At 39.4% G+C, this 22,624-nt stretch overlaps 2 protein-coding genes across 2 annotated transcripts; both read right to left on the bottom strand.

Moving 5' to 3' along the window:
- Positions 1 to 1,040: 1,040 nt before the first annotated feature.
- Positions 1,041 to 6,462, bottom strand: LOC101900494 (solute carrier family 22 member 3). Its single transcript, XM_005182940.4, has 6 exons — positions 5,837 to 6,462; positions 3,685 to 3,839; positions 2,795 to 2,963; positions 2,412 to 2,728; positions 1,512 to 1,646; positions 1,041 to 1,449 (listed from the first exon to the last, which is right to left on the bottom strand). Exons 1-6 carry the CDS (start codon positions 6,397 to 6,399, stop codon positions 1,079 to 1,081), a joined length of 1,710 nt encoding a protein of 569 aa, XP_005182997.1. The 5' UTR covers positions 6,400 to 6,462; the 3' UTR covers positions 1,041 to 1,078.
- A 2,084-nt stretch (positions 6,463 to 8,546) lies between these two features.
- LOC101900669 (solute carrier family 22 member 3) lies at positions 8,547 to 22,386 on the bottom strand. Its single transcript, XM_005182941.4, has 6 exons — positions 21,437 to 22,386; positions 21,218 to 21,372; positions 14,596 to 14,764; positions 14,221 to 14,537; positions 14,030 to 14,164; positions 8,547 to 9,162 (listed from the first exon to the last, which is right to left on the bottom strand). The coding sequence occupies exons 1-6, from the start codon at positions 21,976 to 21,978 to the stop codon at positions 8,612 to 8,614; spliced, it is 1,869 nt and encodes a 622-aa protein (XP_005182998.1). The 5' UTR covers positions 21,979 to 22,386; the 3' UTR covers positions 8,547 to 8,611.
- Positions 22,387 to 22,624: the final 238 nt, after the last annotated feature.

Below are 22,624 nucleotides of genomic sequence, written 5' to 3'. Positions count from 1 at the left end.
CCTGATGACCAGCTCGTCTATGGAGACTCCCTGACGCTTCAGCTCGCCTATAGAGACTCCCTGATCACCAGCTCGTCTTTAGAGACTCCCTCATCCCTCAGCTCGCCTATAGAGACTCCCTGATGACCAGCTCGTCTATGGAGACTCCCTGACGCTTCAGCTCGCCTATAGAGACTCCCTGACGCTTCAGCTCGCCTATAGAGACTCCCAGACGCTTCAGCTCGCCTATAGAGACTCCCAGACGCTTCAGCTCGTCTGTAGAGACTCCCTGACGCTTCAGCTCGTCTGTAGAGACTCCCTGACGCTTCAGCTCGTCTATAGAGACTCCCTGACGCTTCAGCTCGTCTATAGAGACTCCCTGACGCTTCAGCTCGTCTATAGAGACTCCCTGACGCTTCAGCTCGTCTATAGAGACTCCCTGACGCTTCAGCTCGTCTATAGAGACTCCCTGACGCTTCAGCTCGTCTATAGAGACTCCCTGACGCTTCAGCTCGTCTATAGAGACTCCCTGACGCTTCAGCTCGTCTATAGAGACTCCCTGACGCTTCAGCTCGTCTATAGAGACTCCCTGACGCTTCAGCTCGTCTATAGAGACTCCCTGACGCTTCAGCTCGCCTATAGAGACTCCCTGATCACCAGCTCGTCTTTAGAGACTCCCTCATCCCTCAGCTCGCCTATAGAGACTCCCTGATGACCAGCTCGTCTATGGAGACTCCCTGACGCTTCAGCTCGCCTATAGAGACTCCCTGACGCTTCAGCTCGTCTATAGAGACTCCCTGACGCTTCAGCTCGTCTATAGAGACTCCCTGACGCTTCAGCTCGTCTATAGAGACTCCCTGACGCTTCAGCTCGTCTATAGAGACTCCCTGACGCTTCAGCTCGTCTATAGAGACTCCCTGACGTTTCAGCTCGTCTATAGAGACTCCCTGACGCTTCAGCTCGTCTATAGCGACTCCCTGATGCTTCAGCTCGCCTATAATAATCAAAAAGAAAATTTTAACTTAGTTGATAAATAAATACTGTAAATTTTATTTAAGTTATAAATATTTAAAAATTCTCTAAAATTTAATGAAATACTTTAATTGTCTTCAAATAACAATGAAGATCGCTTGCGATATCCACCATTCTGTGCAGGAACTGAACCCTTCTTAACCTCCGAATTTTGATAATAGCGATTGAAGTAACACAGCATCAAGCCACTACTAATGGCGGCGGTTGCAAACATTGTCATCGGCAGGAGATAGTGGATTTTTCCCACAACCAATGAAAATGGTACCACGGTTAACCAGAACTTACTGAAGCATCCGGTGGATAGCATAAGCATTGGTCGTTTTTCGACCGAAACCATTTCAGCGGTACGAGTGGATAAGACGACCAACACTGCGGAGTTCAGCATTTTCAGGATGAGCCAAAAACACAGTTCATAGCCAGCTTTGCGAGACTCTTTGACTGAAATGAAAATAGCTTTGCAACTTAAAATTTCCAAGACCTTTGGCAGGCAATAGCCTTACCTCCATCCGGGGAGAGCCATATAAAGTAAGTAGTAAAGCCAGCAAAAATCAAGAGAAATCCAGAATGCAGCCAGTGTCTTCTGGTGTAGAGGATAATGTAGAGGCCCATTGCAATGCCCAGCATTTCAGCAAAGCCTAAAAAGGAGAGAGATCAAATGATTGGCATAATCGGAATATATACAATTTTTATGGAAAATAGAGACTTCAGATTGTAAATGGAGACTCCCTGGCCTTTAGGTCGCCTATAGAGACTTCATGACCTTTAGCTCGTTTAAAGAATCACCTTTGGCCTATATAGGCTTCCTGGGCTTCAGCTCGTCTAAAGATATAAAGACACCCTAGGCCCGTTTGTTGAGACTTCCTAATCTTCAGCTCGTATATAGAGATTCCCTAGCCTTCAGTTCGCCCATAAAGACTCCCTGCCCTTCAGCTCGTCTATAGACACACCCTGGCTTTTTTGTGAGACTTCTTGGCCTTTCAGCTCGCCTATAGAGACTTCCTGCCCTTCAGCTCGCCTACAGAGACTCCCTGCGGCCTTCAGCTCGTCTATAGAAATTTCCTTTACTTCGGCTCGCCTATAGAGACCCCCTGGACTTCAGTTCGCCTATAGAGACTTCCTGACTTTCAGCTGACCTATAGAGACTCCCTAAACGTCTGCTCGTCTATAGAGACTTTCTGACCTCCAGCACGTCTATAGAGACTTCCTGAAATTCAGCTCGTCTATAGATACTCCCTGATCTTCAGCTCGTCTATAGATACTCCCTGACATTCAGTTCGTCAATAGAGACTCTCTGACCTTCAGCTCTTCTGTAGATACTCCCTGGCCCTTCAGCTCGTCTATAGGCACTCCTGTGCCCTGGAAACTCTCTGGCCTTCAGCTTGGTCCTTCTGTAAACTTACCCAAACAAAATGTATTCACGTGCATATATTTAACACCCAACAGGCGTATCATCAAAATCATCACAGTATAGACAACCACCGATACCGACCAGTTCCAGTGGAGCATGACGATAAAGCGTCTCGGCGTTTTACCATCCCAGATGGTCCAATATGAGGGTGAGCGACTATTTCGCATTTGCCAAGATTTTTGCTCCAAACGTGACAAAACATCGTTGGGAATTTCTCGACAGTTGATGGTGGCTGCTTCAGATAAAATTCGAAGGGTTTCATTCATATTTCCCTTTTTGAGATGCCATCGTGGACTGTCGGTTATGAATCTGAAATGAAAGAGAAACTTTTAAAAACTCTTTCACGAGTATTTGTAGGATGTAGTGTAGGTCTACCTGTGTGGTATTATGAATAGAAGAAGCGATGAAGATATGGCTATGTAGAGATAGGTCCAGCTATCACAGTACATAGAAACTCCTGGCAGCAGGATGAGGGCAATCGATGCAAAAAGTTCGGATAATACAAGTATGATGGTGCGTTGTTTACCCGATGTGATGTCGGTAACTGGAATGAGAAGATTTAAAAATTGGGATATTTTAAATTTATTTCTGATGTACTCTTTAATATTTAAAGCGGGCTGTCAGAAGAGATTAAAACACAGAAATAGACTCATGCTGGGTTCATTGGTTAGCCCAAGTCTCTATCCAAACACTGATGGAAATTCATATTCCATTTTAAGCCTTAGAAAGGAAGGAGTTTCCGGTTGTTCCGGTTGTTAAAGTTCTGTTTAGCCACACGTATTGATTTTTTTTTAATTGGGCACCATCTTTATAAAATGATTTATAAAATACGTCCTTGCAGTTCATCAGTTGTTTGACACCTTGCTACCATTGCATTTGCTGTATCGATAGGTAAATGGCGTTTCGAATTATCCAGTTTGGTCGGAATGACACTGGGTCTATATACATTTTTTAAACCAGCATGGAGTGCCGGAACGTACACTTATGCATCTGCCATGAAGTTGGGTGCAATTTTACGATGAATTGAAAAACTACGACCATGGAGGTTCTCAGTGGTTATAACCTTTACTAATATTGCAGATGTTACATTGCCCAGTAGGTGGCGCGTCGTATAAACTATTTGGTGTCCAATATTTTTTTTGGCATACAGTGCTGACATCTACGGACCACTTAAATTGCCATTTGATAAATTCGGCGATTTAGGTCGTGACCTTAGATAACCCTGGAATTATTTGGGAATTAATTACAGTTGTTGTTGTTCTTACCTATAACCTGACCGGAGACCGTCATAAAGGAACAAAATGCCGCTGTTAAACATCGATTATAAACATGGAGTATGAAGGTGGACACTAATCCAGTTAGATTTCCACAAATGATTTGACCAATAATGCCGTACATCATCAGGCGCTTCGGGCTAACACTGAAAGGAGAAAGAAGTTGTGGATATAAAGTCTTTTCAAAGTACTGGTAGAGATTTAAATCTAGGGTTCCACTATAAAGTAAAGGAGAGGGTGATAGTCTATTCATAGACGAGGTGAAGCGAACCAGAGTTTATATAAGAAAGCTGAATGATACAGACGAGTTAGAGATAAGGGAGTCTCTATCGACCAGAGAGTCCCTATATAGGAGCTGGCGATCAGGGAGTCTCTAGAGAGGAGCTGAAGAGCCAGGGAGTCTCTATAGGCGAGCTGAAGGCCCAGGGAGTCTCTATAGGCGAGCTGAAAAACCAGGGAGTCTCTATAGACGAACTGAAGGGCCAGAGAGTCTCTATAAACGAGCTGAAGGTCTAGTTCTATAAACGGGACTGAAAGTCTCTTCAGACGAGCTGATTGTCCTGGGAGTCCCTATAGGCGAACTGACGGTCTAGTTCTATAGACGAGCTGAAGGCCGCAGGGAGTCACTATAAATGAGCTGAAGGGCCTGGAAGTCTCTTTAGACGAGCTGGTGGCCAGGGGGTCTCTATAGACGAGCTGGTGGCCAGGGAGTCTCTATAGACGAGCTGGTGGCCAGGGAGTGTCTTTAGACGAGCTGAAGACCAGGGAGTCTCTATAGACGAGCTGGAGGAGCAGGGAGTATCTATAGACGAGCTGGAGGGCCAGGGAGTCTCTATAGACAAGCTGGAGGGCCAGGGAGTCTCTATTGACGAGCTGGAGGGCCAGGGAGTCTCTATAGACGAGCTGGAGGGCCAGGGAGTCTCTATAGACGAGCTGGAGGGCCAGGGAGTCTCTATAGACGAGCTGGAGGGCCACGGAGTCTCTATAGACGAGCTGGAGGGCCAGGGAGTCTCTATAGACGAGCTGGAGGGCCAGGGAGTCTCTATAGACGAGCTGGAGGGCCAGGGAGTCTCTATTGACGAGCTGGAGGGCCAGGGAGTCTCGACCTGGCGATCAGGGAGTCTCTATAGACGACCTGGCGATCAGGGAGTCTCTTTAGACGAGCTGAAGATCAGGGAGTCTGTACAAACGTGCTGAAGGGCCAGAGAGCCTCTATAAACGCGCTGATGAGTCTCCATAAACGAGCTAAAGGGCCAGGGAGTCTCTATAGGCGAGCTAAAGGGCAGGGACTCTCTATAGACGAGCTGGAGGGCCAGGGAGTCTCTATAGACGAGCTGGAGGGCCAGGGAGTCTCTATAGACGAGCTGGTGAACAGGGAGTCTCTTTAGTCGAGCTGGTGAACAGGGAGTCTCTTTAGACGAGCTGGTGAACAGGGAGTCTCTTTAGACGAGCTGAAGATCAGGGAGTCTGTACAAACGAGCTGAAGGGCCAGAGAGCCTCTATAAACGCGCTGATGAGTCTCCATAAACGAGCTAAAGGGCCAGTGAGTCTCTATAGACGAGCTGAAGGGCTAGTGAGTATCTATAGTCGATCTGGAGGGCCAGGGAGTCTCTATAGGCGAGCTGAAGGGCCAGTGAGTCTCTATAGGCGAGCTGAAGGGCCAGGGAGTCTCTATAGACGAGCTGAAGGGCTAGTGAGTATCTATAGTCGATCTGGAGGGCCAGGGAGTCTCTATAGGCGAGCTGAAGGGCCAGTGAGTCTCTATAGAAGAGTTGAAGGGCCAGGGCATCTATAGAGACGAGTTGAAAGTCCAGGGTATCTCTATAGACGAGCTGTTGGCCAGGGTGTCTGTACAGACAAGTTGAAGTCAAGGCAGCCGAGACGAGTTGGTGATCTGGGAGTCTCTATAGACGAGTAGGTGATCAGGAAGTCTCTACAGGCGAGCTGAAAGACCAGGGGGTCTCTATAGGCGAGCTGAAGGGCCAGGGGGTCAATATAGGCGAGCTGAAGGGCCAGGGAGTCTCTATAGACGAGCTGGTGGTCCGGTAGTCCCTATAGAAGACCTGGTGATCAGGTAGTCTGTCTGTATAGAAATCTTTATTTTTCTTACGGAAGCTATTCTTTTCCATGATATCCAACTTACAATTTCAAAATATTCATTGCCATCAGACCGCCAATGAGCCCACCGAGGGCATGAAAAGCCTGCGTCAACGAGACCAACATTTCACGCGAACACACCAAATCGAATTGTGTCACCACTGACTTATATTCCGCTCGATGTTCAAAATGTTCACATGGTACTTCGTCTAATTCCATCTCTGAATTACCAAACAGACCGCTTCTATTTCGTGCCGTAATTTTCCATTCATATTCCGTTCGATTTGTGCCATTCGTCAGACGATAGGTGTAACATTGATCAATGAAAAATTCACGGTCTGTTTTCTCCAACATTTCTCCCCCAACCGATGTTTGATTTTTTAGCCATAACTCAGCCGGATGCAGTGTGTGATGATCCACATCTCTCTCCGGTGGAATACAGAGAAACTCCGCCGTCTGTGGCACGGGTGCTGTAAAGCTAATGCAGGCCATAAACCAGGTGGCTGGAATTTTGCACAGGCAGATGAAAATCAAGGTTTTGAGTTGCCATTTTCCAAAATTTCCAGTAATTTGGGTTACCACGTCTTCGCTGTTCGGACTAGAGGTCATTGGCGAATCGAAAAGAGGGGGGATTTTTTTTATTTTTTTTTTTTTGTGTTTTTTTTGCTTTTCGTTAATTTCCGCTATTCGAATATTTGGTCACGCGTTCCGCAAGCTAGCTACTTTTCAACTAAACAAGTTTTGAGATTTATGCACGGCACACGCTTGAGAGTTGCTCCCAGCTCAGCTGTTTGCTTTAAACAATCTCGGTTTGTATAGGAAATTAATTTTATAATTTTTTGGGATTTGTTGTTAGCGCTATTGTTGTTGTTGCTGATGTTTGGCGGGAGAGGGCTTTCTTGTTTGTTTTCATACAATAAAAAAGTTTTGCACCTCCGCTTACCAGTTTGTTTTGGCGTTTTGTATACAAAACGTGTGGTTGGTCAAGAGTTTTGCTCTCAGCCAAAAAAAAAAAAAAAATATTTCTCTTGCTCGTAATATTAATTAGGAAGTCTGTGTGAATGCTACGAAGTTTGAATAAAAATTTAGTGGGTCGCACAGATTTTGCAAAAAAATCAGGTGAAAGTTAGTTAACACAGGTTGCAAATGGGCTAGGGAGGTTCAGTTGAATCGAATCGTTTACACGATATATAGAGTTGGGATGTAAGTGAGTAGAGGTCTTATATTGGACGAGCTGAAGGGCCCGGGAGTCCCTATAGACGAGACGAGCTGGAGGGCCAGGGAGTCTCTATAGACGAGACGAGCTGGAGGGCCAGGGAGTCTCTATAGCCGAGCTGGAGGGCCAGGGAGTCTCTATAGACGAGACGAGCTGGAGGACCAGGGAGTCTCTATAGACGAGACGAGCTGGAGGGCCAGGGAGTCTCTATAGACGAGACGAGCTGGAGGGCCAGGGAGTCTCTATAGACGAGACGAGCTGGAGGGCCAGGGAGTCTCCATAGACGAGCTGCAAGGCCAGGGAGTCTCTATAGACGAGCTGGAGGGCCAGGGAGTCTCTATAGACGAGCTGGAGGGCCAGGGAGTCTCTATAGACGAGCTGGAGGGCCAGGGAGTCTCTATAGACGAGCTGGAGGGCCAGGGAGTCTCTATAGACGAGCTGGAGGGCCAGGGAGTCTCTATAGACGAGCTGGAGGGCCAGGGAGTCTCTATAGACGAGCTGGAGGGCCAGGGCGCCTCTATAGACAAGCTGGAGGGCCAGGGAGTCTCTATAGACGAGACGAGCTGGAGGGCCAGGGAGTCTCTATAGACTGTGCCATAATAATTCATTTATTTCACTTCTTCTGGTACCAAATTTAGTAACAATTTTTTTACTCCATACATTACGCCTTTCCAAGTCCACATGCTAATCACGTTCACTGTTATCCTAATACAAACACTCATAATTTCTAGTTAATTTCCATGCCAAATTTTTGCAGCATTTTGTGCCAACTATGGTGCCATTTGGTACGATTGGTACACTTCAGCACACATTGCCTTGACCACCTCCTTGTATCAAGTATGCTTCTTAATTTTGAATACCATATAAAAATGCTCGATTTTATCTTAATCCGTTAAAAAACTTCATCCTACCAATTTGGAAGCTTTAATTACTTTTCGCACACATGCTGTTATTGTACCTAATTTTTTGTTCTCATCCCATTTGGAACGTAAATTTACGATAAATATCGTAAATTATGAATATAGAAAAAAAAAAACAATCTCAGTGGGAACATATTTTTAAGAATTTTGAGTAATTCTAGTAGTATCGACACGAACCAGTTGTTGGGGTTAGCAAATACTCGCTCTAATGGGCAGAGAACAGCATGAGGTTTGGAGGATGTTAAATAGATGGCGCTAAGCCATAAAAATTGCAACTGGTGGCGATAACATTTTTAACTCTTCTCAGACTATTTTCAGTTGGGGACAAAGATTTAATTCACAGCTGAACCTTCGACGGCAGGGTGAAGAAAATCATAGGACTCTACGTTATTATCGTATTAAGTATCAAATACTCAAGGTTTTTTAAAAGAGCCTTTGTGTATAGAACGGAACTCACCACGAGACCAATCTACTGGAATCTTACTGGACGAAAAATAGTTTATAACCCACTAAGGGTGTTCGTCTCGTGTCGGCACAATCTAAAATTAAAAACCCTCACCTTCGATTAAAACAACAACAAAATCAATTTTAAATTCTTAAAATTCTTTCATAACTAAAATACATTTTAAATACTGTTTTACACAATTTCCGAACTTCCTCCTTCTTATAAATACACACACTCTCCCTAAATACACGAATTCCTTCGTGTATTTGCCGCCACAATGGCATCCATTTTCAGAGAATCTTCATCGGGCAACTCTTTTGACATTTCCCAAAACTCCTCAATGCTAACCGACAGCGAGGGATTGTCACAACCCAAATCCGAATTGCTACCATCCGATCCATTGACTTCCAATACTGAACTAAGTCTTCGCAGCAGAATTGTCGAAGATTTCCTCCGATAAGTATTTGGTGTGGGTATCTTCTTTACTTTCGGTTGTTCATCGTTGCAGAAGTGAATGTTGAGGAAACACATAAGGGCACCGCTACTTAAAGCCAAGGTGGCAAATATTGTAATGGGCAGCAGCCGATGTATTTTGATGAGTACCAAAATAAATGGACCAATCGAGAGCCAAAAACGGCTAAAGCATCCCGTGGAGAGTGAGAGAATTGCTCTCTTTTCGGGCGAAACCAATTCTCCTGAGCAGACGGTCAGGATGACCAGCGATGCGGAGTTGACTAGTTTTAGGAATAGCCAAAATATCATTTCATAGGCTCCCTTGTGGGCGTCTTTTACTGAAAAGAGGGAAGAGGATAAAGTATTTTTTCTAATTTATACAGATGAATTGGATACTTAATTAAACTTATTCCGAAGAAGTACAAATTTAAATAACGTAGATACATTAGTCACATAATTTGAATAACATAGTCACATTGTGCGAATCGTCAACATCATTTGGATAACATATGTAGATGCATTATTCCTGTTATTTTGATGACGTAGATACATTATCCACGCTATTTGGATGACGTAGATACATTATCTATGCCATTTGGATAACGTAGATGCATTATCCATGTCATTTGGATAATGCAGATACATTATCCACATCGCTTGGATAAGGTAGATACATTATGCATGCCATTTGTATAACGTAGATACATTATCCATGTCATTTCGATAACTCAGATACATTATCCACATCATTTGGATAATGTAGATACATTATACTCATCGTTTGCATTGCGTAGATACATCATCCACTCCATTTGGATGACGTAGATACATTTCCACATCGTTTGGATACGGGAGATATATTATTCACCCCATTCAGATTACGTAGATACATTATCCACATTATTTGAATAACGTAGATACATTATCCACATTATTTGAATAACGTAGATACATTAAACACATTATTTAGATAACTTAGATACATTATCCACATCATTTGGATAACATAGATACATTATCCATATTATTTGGATAACGTAGATACATTATCCACAATTTTTGGATAAAGCAGATACATTGTCTACATCTTTGGACAACGTAGATACATCATTCACGTCTTTGGATAATTTAGACAAATTTTTCATACCTTTTGGAGAACGTAGATACATTACTCATGTTGTTTGGATGATATAGATACATTATCCATTCCATTGGGATAACGTAGATACATTAATCTCATCATTTGGATAACGTAGATACATTATTCTCATCGTTTGAATAACGTAGATACATTATCCACATCATTTGGATAGCATAGATACATTATCCACGTCATTGGGATAATTTAGATACATTATTCACGTCATTTGGATAACGTAGATACAGTATTTACGTTGTTTGGATAACGTAGATACATAATCCATGTCATTTGGATAACGTAGATACATTATCCAAGTAGCTTGGATAATGTAAATACTTAATTCACGTAGATACATTATCCTTATCATATAGATACATTATCCACGTCATTTGGATAATTAAGATGCATTATTCACTTTGTTTCGGTAGTGTAGATACAATATTCACGCCATTTGGATAATGTAGATACATTATCCATGACATTTTGATAAAGTAGATACATTATCCACATCATTTGGATAACGAAGATACATTATCCGTGTAATTTGGATAAGGTAGATACATTATCCACGTTGTTTGGATAACGTAGATACGTCATCCACGACCTTTGGACAATGTAGATACATTATCTATGTAATTGGATAAGGTAGATACATTATCCATGTAATTGGATAAGGTAGATATACTATCCATGTAATTGGATAAGGTAGATACATTATCCATGGCATTAAGATAACGTGGATACATTATTCAGGTCACTTGGATAACGTAGATACATTATCCACGCCATTTGGAGAATGTAGATACACTATCCACGTCATTTGGATAACATAGATACATTATGCATGTCATTTGGATACCATAGATACATTATCCGAAGATACATTATCCATGTCATTTAGATAAGGTTGATACATTATTCATTTTGTTTGGATAGCGTAGATACATTATCCATGTCATTTGGATACCATAGATACATTATCCACATCGTTTGGATAACGTAGATACATTATCCACGCCATTTGGACAATGTAGATACACTATTCACGTCATTTGGATAACATAGATACATTATCCATGTCATTTGGATACCATAGATACATTATCCACATCGCTTGGATAACGAAGATACATTATCCATGTCACTTAGATATGGTTGATACATTATTCATGTTGTTTGGATAGCGTAGATACATTATCCATGTAATTTTGATAACGTATATACATTATCCATATTGTTTGGATAACGAAGATACATTATCCATGTAATTGGATACGGTAGATACATTATCCATGGCATTAAGATAACGTGGATACATTATTCAGGTCACTTGGACGTAGATACATTATCCACGCCATTTGGACAATGTAGATACACTATTCACGTCATTTGGATAACATAGATACATTATCCATGTCATTTGGATACCATAGACACATTATCCACATCGCTTGGATAACGAAGATACATTATCCATGTCATTTAGATAAGGTTGATACATTATTCATGTTGTTTGGACAGCGTAGACACATTATCCATGTCATTTTGATAGCGTAGATAAATTATCCACATCGTTTGAATAACGAAGATACATTATCCATGTAATTGGATAAGGTAGATACATTATCCATGGCATTAAGATAACGTGGATACATTATTCAGGTCACTTGGATAACGTAGATACATTATCCACGCCATTTGGACAATGTAGATACACTATCCACGTCATTTGGATAACATAGACACAGTATCCATGTCATTTGGATACCATAGATACATTATCCACATCGCTTGGATAACGAAGATACATTATCCATGTCATTTAGATATGGTTGATACATTATCCATGTTGTTTGGATAGCGTAGATACATTATCCATGTAATTTTGATAACGTAGATACATTATCCATATTGTTTGGATAACGAAGATACATTATCCATGTAATTGGATACGGTAGATACATTATCCATGGCATTAAGATAACGTGGATACATTATTCAGGTCACTTGGACGTAGATACATTATCCACGCCATTTGGACAATGTAGATACACTATTCACGTCATTTGGATAACATAAATACATTATCCATGTCATTTGGATACCATAAATACATTATCCACATCGCTTGGATAACGAAGATACATTATCCATTATTCATGTTGTTTGGACAGCGTAGACACATTATCCATGTCATTTTGATAGCGTAGATAAATTATCCACATCGTTTGAATAACGAAGATACATTATCCATGTAATTGGATAAGGTAGATACATTATCCATGGCATTAAGATAACGTGGATACATTATTCAGGTCACTTGGATAACGTAGATACATTATCCACGCCATTTGGACAATGTAGATACACTATCCACGTCGTTTGGATAACATAGACACAGTGTCCATGTCATTTGGATACCATAGATACATTATCCACATCGCTTGGATAACGAAGATACATTATCCACGTCATTTAGATAAGGTAGATGCATATCCATGCTTGGATAACGAAGATACATTATCCACGTCATTTAGATAAGGTAGATACATATCCATGTAATTTTGATAACGTAGATACATTATCCATATTGTTTGGATAACGAAGATACATTATCCATGTAATTGGATACGGTAGATACATTATCCATGGCATTAAGATAACGTGGATACATTATTCAGGTCACTTGGACGTAGATACATTATCCACGCCATTTGGACAATGTAGATTAACTATTCACGTCATTTGGATAACATAAATACATTATCCATGTCATTTGGATACCATAAATACATTATCCACATCGCTTGGATAACGAAGATACATTATCCATGTCAGATAAGGTTGATACATTATTCACGTTGTTTAGATAGCGTAGATACATTATCCACATCGTTTGAATAACGAAGATACATTATTCACGTTGTTTAGATAGCGTATATACATTATCCATGTCATTTTGATAACGTAGATACATTATCCATATTGTTTGGATAACGAAGATACATTATCCATGTAACTGGATAAGGTAGATACGTTATCCATGGCATTAAGATAACGTGGATACATTATTCAGGTCACTTGGATAACGTAGATACATTATCCTCGCCATTTGGAGAATGTAGATACACTATCCACGTCATTTGGATAACATAGATACATTATCCATGTCATTTGGATACCATAGATACATTATCCACATCGCTTGGATAACGAAGATACATTATCCATGTCATTTAGATATGGTTGATACATTATTCATGTTGTTTGGATAGCGTAGATACATTATCCATGTCATTTGGATAAGGTAGATACATTATTCACGTTGTTTAGATAGCGTAGATACATTATCCATGTCATTTTGATAAGGTAGATACATTATCCACATCGTTTGGATAACGAAGATACATTATCCATGTAATTGGATAAGGTAGATACGTTATCCATGGCATTAAGATAACGTGGATACATTATTCAGGTCATTTGGATAACGTAGATACATTATCCACGCCATTTGGACAATGTAGATACACTATTCACGTCATTTGGATTACATAGATACATTATCCATGTCATTTGGATACCATAGATACATTATCCACATCGCTTGGATAACGAAGATACATTATCCATGTCAGATATTTCTGTTGTTTGTATAGCGTAGATACATTATCCACATCGTTTGGATAACGAAGATACATTATCCATGTAATTTGATAAGGTAGATACATTATCCATGTGATTGGATAAGGTAGATACATTATCCATGGCATTAAGATAACGTGGATACATTATTCAGGTCACTTGGATAACGAAGATACATTATCCACGCCATTTGGACAATGTAGATACACTATCCACTTCACTTGAATAACATAGATACATTATCCATGTCATTTGGATAACATAGATACATTATCCACATCGCTTGGATAACTAAGATACATTATCCATGTCATTTAGATAATGTAGATACATTATCTAAGTCCTTAAAAAAATCAATACTTTTTTCATTTTTTTTTTTTTTTTTTTTTTTTTGGATAACATTGTATTATATGACTCACTCGATTCGGGTATAAACCAAATAAGGTAGGTAATCCCGCCGGCAAACAACATCAAATAGCCGGACCATAACCAGCGATGCCGGGTGTAAAGGGTGAAATAAAGACCCAGGAATATTCCCAACATTTCGGCGAATCCTATGAAATAAAAAATTGTAATAGTATCTCCAATTCCATTCCATTCATCACCTCACCCAAACACGAAGTGTTCACATGTAGCTGCGTGGTATCTACGAAACGAATCATCACAACCATAACGCTGTAGATGACCACCGAAACAGCCCAGGCCCAGTGTATTAGAACGATGAAGAAGCGCGGTGATTTACCATCCCACAGGGACCAATAACCGGCAACAGGTTTATTTTGTAAATCGGTGGCCAACTGTTCCAGACGTTGTTCCATGTCCAGAGGTATCGTGCGATTATTGAATGCAGCCGATTCTAATAAAAGTTTGAGGGTTGTTTCGATTTTCTGATGCTGCAGCAACCATCGGGGGCTGTCGGCTATCCATCTGGGGGATCAATGAAAAATGAAATATATTCGATTTGAAATCTTGAGTTGGGACTTACCTATGCGGAATCACCAGCAATAGCAGTGACGATGATATGGCAACATACAAATGACTCCAGCTATCGAAAAATATTGAAATGCCCGGTAGGAGGATAAGGCCAATGGAGGAGAACAGCTCAGACAAGATTATTGTCATGGTTCGTGCCCTGCCCGCCGTTATGTCAGACACTAAAAATAGAAGGATATACACATTTTTGGATATTGGAGTAATCATTATATCGAAGTTATTTTAGATGATCGAAATTTATTGGTTATGGTATTAAAATAAAATGTTGAAGATCGTCAGAAAACGTTGATTTAATTTATAATTGAAAACCACTAAAGAAAGTCCAAAAGTCGGGCGGGGCCGAATTTATGATACCCTACACCACTTTGCTAATTTAGTTGAGCTCCACTTAATAATTAAAAGTTTTTATGGGAGAATTCAATCATACACTCTATGATTATAGTTATAATTTAAAATTCAAAGGACTAAATATGCCGAAGCATTTGTATCTTTTAAATTCGGACTTGTATTGCCCATTTGGTGCGAAATTAATTTGAAATCGGATAAAAATATATATGGGAACTATATCCAAATCTGAACTGATTTCGATAAAATTTGGCAAAGATATTTCTGAGCTGTATTTTATATATTTCCCTGAATATCGTTGATACGGAGTGCATATTACGGCTGTGGGTAACAAATACAATAAATCGGATGAACAATATATATGGGAGCTATAACTATATCTGAACCGATCTACCTTCTAGACTAAATTCGGTCGTATGTGCCAAATTCCATCCCATTTGGACAAATATTAGACGTTTGGTGCCCAATCAAAGGAAAATCGGACGAAGTTATATATGGGAGCTATATCCAAATCTGAACCGATCTCGATAAAATTTAGCAAAAGTATTTCTGAGCTGCATTTGATATATATCCCCAAATATTGTTGTTACAGAGTGCATATTACGGCTGCGGAGGACAAAAATAACAAATCGGATGAACATTATATATGGGAGCTATAGCTATATCTGAACCGATTTCGATAAAATTTGGCATACTTTTTTTCAGGCCTAATTTGGTTGTATGTGCAAAATTCCATAATATTCGGGCTGATATTACACGTTTGGTGCACAATAAAAGGCAAATCGGACGAAGATATATATGGGAGCTATATCTAAATTTTTACCGATTATCTCCAATTTCAATAGGGTTCGTCCTTGGGCCAAACAAATGTTGTTTGCAAAATTTCATCTCAATCGGATAATAAATGCGACCTGCATTTTGTTCACAAGAATACATGGACAGACGGACGGACGGACATGCATAAATCGACTCAGAATCTGCTTATATGCAGATCATCAAAAGGAACTATGGGTCTATCTCGTTTCCTTTTGCCTGTTACAAAAAAATGCACAAAGACATAATACCCTGACCACCTTGTGGTGTAGGGTATAAATATCAGAAATTTGGATTGTGAGCTACTCATGGAATGCAGGATAGATGTACCAAAGGGTTTTTCGAAATTCTAACATTAAACAGATAGGGATTAAACTTAATTTTTTATGAGAATTCAGATTGGAAAGTAAGTTTGAAATGGGTACTACTAATACACGAAAAGTACTAAATTGTACTGTATTAAGTATTGAGTAAAGTAATGGAGATAAAATTCTGAAACTTTGTATTTAGGTTATTGATGGTAACAGTGTTTGAAATTTGGCGGTGGTATGGAAATGCGTCCTATATTTGTACGAAAAGTACTGAATGGTACTAAATTTGGTACTGGATGAGGGGAAAGGGCTAAAATCCTTAAATTTGTTATAGATATCGCTGTCGCTATGGAGATGGTTTTGGAAATTCGTACTATCCGAAATTTGATACTGATATCTCTGTTGGTATCTGGTTGGTTGGTTGGTTGGTTTTGGAAATGTGTACTATAATTGTACGAAAAGTACTAAATTTGGTATTGTGTGGAGAAATAGAGCTTAAATCTTGAAATTCGATATAGGCGTCATATCTGAATCCCAAATACCAATAGAGACAGGCAACCTCCTTGGTTAAGATATGAAGATGGCTTGAAAAAACTGGGTGAAGGGATAGGGCTTGAATGTTCAAATTTGATATCGAGGTCTCTGTTGGTATTTGGATTTCAGATATGTATGTGGTTTTGGAAATATGTGCCATAATTGTACGAAATAGTACTATTTTTGGTATTGAGTGAAGTGATAGAGGTAAAATTCTGAAAGTTCGTATTTAGTTATTGATGGTAACTGTGTTTTAAATTTGGTGGTGGTTTGGAAATGCGTCTCATATTTGTACGAAAAATACCGATAATACTTGATTTTGAATTGGTTGAGGGGAAAGGGCTAGAATCGTCAAATTTTTTATAGATGTCGCTGTTGGTGTCTGTGGTTAAGATATGGATATGATTTTGGAAATTCGTTCTATAGTTGTTAAAATGTACTAAATTTGGTATTGGATAAAGGGATAGGTACGGAATCCCGAAATTTGATACTAATGTCTCTATTGGTATCTGGGGTTGAGATATGTAGGTGGTTTTGAAACTATAATTTTACGAAAAGTACTACAATTGGTATTGTGTGGAAAAATAGAGCTGTAATCCTGAATTTCGATATTGGTGTTACTGTTGGCCTCCTTGGTTAAGATATGGAGTTGGGTTGAAAATACGTCCTATATTTGTACGAAAAGTACTAGATGGTACTAAATTTGGTACTGGGTGAAGGGATAGGACTGGAATTTTCAAATTTGATATCGAGGTCTCTGAAGGAATCTGGAATTAAGATATGTAGGTGGTTTTGGAAATGTGTACTATAATTGTACGAAAAGTACTAAATAGTACTAAAATTGGAATTGGATGATGAAATACAGCTGAAATCCTGAAATTTGATATGGATATCATCAATGGTGCCTGTGGTTGAGGGGTAGAGCTGGTTTTGGATACGCCTACCATTACCGAACTAGATGGTACTAAATCTAGTAATGGGAGAAACTGAAAGAGTTGAAATCCAGAAATTCGATATTAAGGTTATGGTTCGTATTTGAAGTGTAGATTTGGAGATTGTTCTGAATATGTGTACTAGAACTATTCGAAAAATACTAAATGCTACGAAATTTGCCGTTGAGTGAATGGATGGAGATTGAATTCTGAAATTTGATATTGAGGTCACTGTTGGTTTCTAGGATTTAGATATGGCGGTGGCCAATTTTTATTATGAAAAGATGTTAAAATATTTTTAGCCAGAAAAATTAAATGTGGAAACATTGTGCAAGGATAACCTTTGGATGACTTAAAAACAATTTCCACATTCTTCGAATTAAATAAATATATTATCTACGTCCCTCGGATAACATAGAAACGTTATCCACGCCCTTCGGATAATATACAACTTTGTAGGAGGTGGATGATCCTCCAATGGATACGAATCAATTTTATCCACTTCCTTCGGATAGTATAAAATTATTATCCGCGTCCTTCGGATAACATAAAAATATAATCCACATCCGTCGGGGCAAAAATGCAAATTGTACCAAATTTAGTACCATTTAGTACACATAAGTACGAATTTCTAAAAACTACCTACATTCCTCAGTCGCAGAAAGCAATAGTAATCTTATTTCGAAATTTCAGAATTCTAACTCTTTTGGCCAATCCCAAATCGAACTTGTATCAAATTTAGTACTTTTTAGTACTTTTCGTGCACATAAGTACAAATTTCGAAAATTTCTCCCATATCCTAGTCTTAGACTCCGCCGTATTGTTTTTTCAAATTGCAGGATTCCAGCTCCATCCGTTCCTCCAAATTCAAATTGTACTAAATTTAGTACCGTTCAGTACTTTTCGTATACATGCGTACACACTCTACCAAAACTACCTCTTTACATCGACTCTAATCCTCAACCTCGATTCCCATTCCGAATTTCAACCTCGATTCCCATTCCGAATTTCAAATTTTTAGCTCTAAACGTTCACTTAATACGAAATGGTACCAAATATAGTACACTTTAGTAATTTTCGTACACTTATAATGCGAATTTCCAAAAACTCTTTTGTAAATCTATCATACACTGCATCAGTGATCCTCTTTCCAAATTACAGAATTCTATCCTATTTCAGGGTATCATAAGGTACCAATTTAGAAGTTTAGTACTAATTTAGAACTTTTCTTAAACTTAATGTTCGAGTTCCCAAAAACCTGTTGGTACATGTATCCTGCACTCCATCAGCGACTTTCATCTCAAATTTCAGAATTCTAGTTCATTTCATGGTACCAAATGGTAAAATTTTAGAACTTTAGTACAATTTTTAAACTTTTCCTAATCTAAAGACCGAATTTTCAAAAACCATTCGGTACGTCTATTAGTGGCTTTTATTCCAAAATGTCAATCCAAATTTCCAGTTCTAGCTTCCTCCGTTTGTCCAATATAAAGTATTCAATATTTAGTACTTTTCGTACCCTTTTAGTACGAATTTCCAAATTTCAGAATTCTAACTCATTCCGTAATACTTTGTTTAAACATTTTAGTACTTTTCGTGCCTTTTTATACCCTACACCACAAGGTGGTCAGGGTATTATGTCTTTGTGCATTTGTTTGTAACAGGCAACAGGAAACGAGATAGACCCATAGTTCCTTTTGATGATCTGCATAGAATCACATTCTGAGTCGATTTATGCATGCTCGTCCGTCCGTCTGTCCATGTATTTTTGTAAACATTTATTGCCCTATCCAGATGAAATTTTGCACAAATCATTTGTTTGGCCCAAGGACGAACCCTATTGAAATTGGAGGTAATCGGTCAAAAGTTATATATATACATATATCTTCGTCCGATTTGCCTTTTACTGTGCACCAAACGTGTAATATCAGTCCGAATAGTATGGAATTTTGCACGTACGATCAGATTAGACCTGAAAATAAGTATGCCAAATTTTATCGAAATCGGTTCAGATATAGCTATAGCTCCCATATATATTGTTCATCCGATTTGTTATTTTTGTCCTCCGCAGCCGTAATATGCACTCTGTAACAACATTATTTGGAGAAATATATCAAATACAGCTCAGAAATACATTTGCAAAATTTTATCGAGATCGGTCCAGATTTGGATATAGCTCCCACATATAACTTTTTCCGATTTACCTTTTATTGTGCACCAAACGTGTAATATTTGCCCAAATGGGATGAAATTTGGCACTTACGACCGAATTTAGTCTAGAAGATAGTATGTCAAATTTGGTGAAGATCGGTTCAGATATAGCTATAGCTCCCATATATATTGTTCATCCGATTTGTTATTTTTGTCCTCCGCTGCCGTAATAGGCACTCTATAACAACAATATTTAGGGAAATATTGCAAATACAGCTCAGAAATATCTTAGCCAAATTTTATCGAGATCGGTTCCGATTTGGATATAGCTCCCATATATAACTTCGTCCGATTTACCATTTATTGTGCACCAAACGTCTAATATTTGCTCAAATTGGATGAAATTTGGCACTTACGACCGAATTGAGTCTAGAAGGTAGTATGCCAAATTTGGTGAAGATCGGTTCAGATATAGTTATAGCTCCCATATATATTGTTCATCCGATTTGTTATTTTTGTCCTCCGCAGCCGCAATATGCACTCTGTAACAACATTATTTGGGGAAATATATCAAATACAGCTCAGAAATACATTTGCTAAATTTTATCGAGATCGGTCCAGATTTTGATATAGCTCCCATATATAACTTCTTCCGATTTACCTTTTATTGTGCACCAAACGTCTAATATTTGCCCAAATGGGATGAAATTTGGCGCTTACGACCGAATTGAGTCTAGAAGATAGTATGTCAAATTTGGTGAAGATCGGTTCAGATATAGCTATAGCTCCCATATATATTGTTCATCCGATTTGTTATTCTTGTCCTCCGCTGCCGTAATAGGTACTCTGTAACAACAATATTTGGGGAAATATAGCAAATTCAGCTCGGAAATACATTTGCTAAATTTTATTGAGATCGGTTCAGATTTGGATATAGCTCCCATATATAACTTCGTCCGATTTACCTTTTATTGTGCACCAAACGTCTAATATTTGTCCAAATGGGATGGAATTTGGCACTTACGACCGAATTGAATCTAGAAGCTAGTATGTCAAATTTGCTGAAGATCGGTTCAGATATAGATATAGCTCCCATATATATTGTTCATCCGATTTGTTATTTTTGTCCTCCGCTGCCGTAATAGGCACTCTGTGACAACAATATTTGGGGAAATATTGCAAATACAGCTCAGAAATATCTAAGCCAAATTTTATCGAGATCGGTTCCGATTTGGATATAGCTCCCATATATATTTTTATCCGATTTCGAATTAATTGTGCCCCAAATGGGCAATACAAGTCCGAATTTAAAAGATACAAATGCTTCGGCATATTTAGTCCTTTGAACTTTAAATTACAATTATAATCATAGCGTGTATGATTGAATTCTCCCACAAAAACTTTGTTATACGGAGCTCTACTAAATTAGCAAAGTGGTGTAGGGTATCATAAAGTCGGCCCTGCCCGAATGCTATCTGAATTATCCGCCTTTTTTGCAGATTTTTTTTTATAAACTTCCTTTACTTACATATCACTTGTCCCGACGTATACATAAAGGCACAAAATATCGAGGTCAGGCATCGATAGTAGACATGTAGCACAAAAGTGTTGACCAATCCCGTCATATTGCCGCAGATGATTTGTCCGATCATACCATACAACATCAAGCGCTTGGGACTTACACTGGAAAAAAGGGAGAAATGCTCTTATCATTCTCAAAGAGTGGAGAGGGGATCCGAACGTTTACCTCTTCAGTAACTTCACTGCCATAAAGCCACCAATCAATGCCCCCAGGGCATGAAACGACTGTGTCACCGACACCAACAGTTGGCGTGAACAAACCAAATCGAATTCCGTTACCAACGATTTATATTCGGCAATATGTTCGAAATGATCGCAAGGCACAATTGTAGCGGAATTTTGATCCCTCAGTGGTTTGTCAAAGGGATTCGTGTAGTTGGCAAGTTCTCCCGACGCCACAGGCTTATGGATATAACACTGATCAAATTGAAATTCACGATCTGTTTTCTGTTCATCTTCATGTGAGGGATATGTCTTTTGGATCCATGCCTCCAAATGGGATTGATTGGTATTTTCTCCCAAACCATTATCTATGGCGGTGGGTTTACAATAATAATCCGTTTTCTGAGGAACCGGAGCCGTGTAAATAACACAAGCCATAAACCAGGAGGTGGGAATTTTACACAAAAATACCAAAATAATGGTACGCAATTGCCAGCGACCGAAATTTCCCGTTACACTGTGGACAATATCTTCTTCATTGGCCATTTTCGAAATTTCTCTTTTTTTTTTTGGGGGGGGGGACCGTTCCGTAAAACCCGTTCCCAAGTTAACACTTTGACAACACCAACTAAGCGGTGCGTTCGCGGCGACAATTTCCAATCAACTGTGCAAAATCAGTCTCCCGCAACAAGAAAACAAATCTATGGAAAATTATTGAGATTTCCAGCCGAAGCTAGTCCTCCTCGCCGTCTTCTTCTTCTTCTTTTTTTCTTGTTGTTCTATTTAACATTTCAATTAATTATTGAAATTTGTGCTAATAAATTAAGTTATCTCCCGACACGGCGGAGCGAATAATTTGCACCCCAGCAGCAGCAGCAGCCAGAATCAGTCGCAGCTAGGGAGCAACACTCGCCGGCGAAAACGAAAAGTAAAGAAAATATTTCTAAAAATATCATCGCCGACACCACTCCGCCAAACAAGAAAGGTGTTAATTTGTTGATGTTCATATCGGCGTAGTTCCGCTCGAAAATAGTCGAGGGGATTGAATTGTCACACATTGTATTTGAATATAATAACTGTAGATTTGTGGTGTGATGTACCGAACATCTTTAGTACATTTTGGTCTCTCTAAATAAGGGTTATACGATTAAATAATATCCGTAACGTACCGTTATATGAGGGCTATACGAAG

Source organism: Musca domestica, unplaced genomic scaffold (assembly GCF_030504385.1).
Source record: "Musca domestica strain aabys unplaced genomic scaffold, Musca_domestica.polishedcontigs.V.1.1 24, whole genome shotgun sequence".
Lineage (NCBI taxonomy): Eukaryota > Metazoa > Arthropoda > Insecta > Diptera > Muscidae > Musca > Musca domestica.
Note: the sequence above shows the minus strand (reverse complement) of the source record. Positions and strands in the feature narration are given on the sequence as shown.

What these genes read in the sequence shown, in the direction of transcription:
- LOC101900669 (XM_005182941.4), bottom strand. Translation starts at nt 21,978, where the DNA reads ATGGCCAATGAAGAAGATATTGTCCACAGTGTAACGGGAAATTTCGGT. An exon ending in TGTGAACACTTCGTGTTTGG is followed by an intron (nt 14,165 to 14,220) that starts GTGAGGTGATGA and finishes TTTATTTCATAG; the next exon opens with GATTCGCCGAAATGTTGGGA. An exon ending in TTGGTTTATACCCGAATCGA is followed by an intron (nt 9,163 to 14,029) that starts GTGAGTCATATA and finishes CCCTCTTTTCAG; the next exon opens with TAAAAGACGCCCACAAGGGA.
- LOC101900494 (XM_005182940.4), bottom strand. Translation starts at nt 6,399, where the DNA reads ATGACCTCTAGTCCGAACAGCGAAGACGTGGTAACCCAAATTACTGGA. An exon ending in GGTCTCCGGTCAGGTTATAG is followed by an intron (nt 2,964 to 3,684) that starts GTAAGAACAACA and finishes TTCTCATTCCAG; the next exon opens with TTACCGACATCACATCGGGT. An exon ending in CTATTCATAATACCACACAG is followed by an intron (nt 2,729 to 2,794) that starts GTAGACCTACAC and finishes CTTTCATTTCAG; the next exon opens with ATTCATAACCGACAGTCCAC.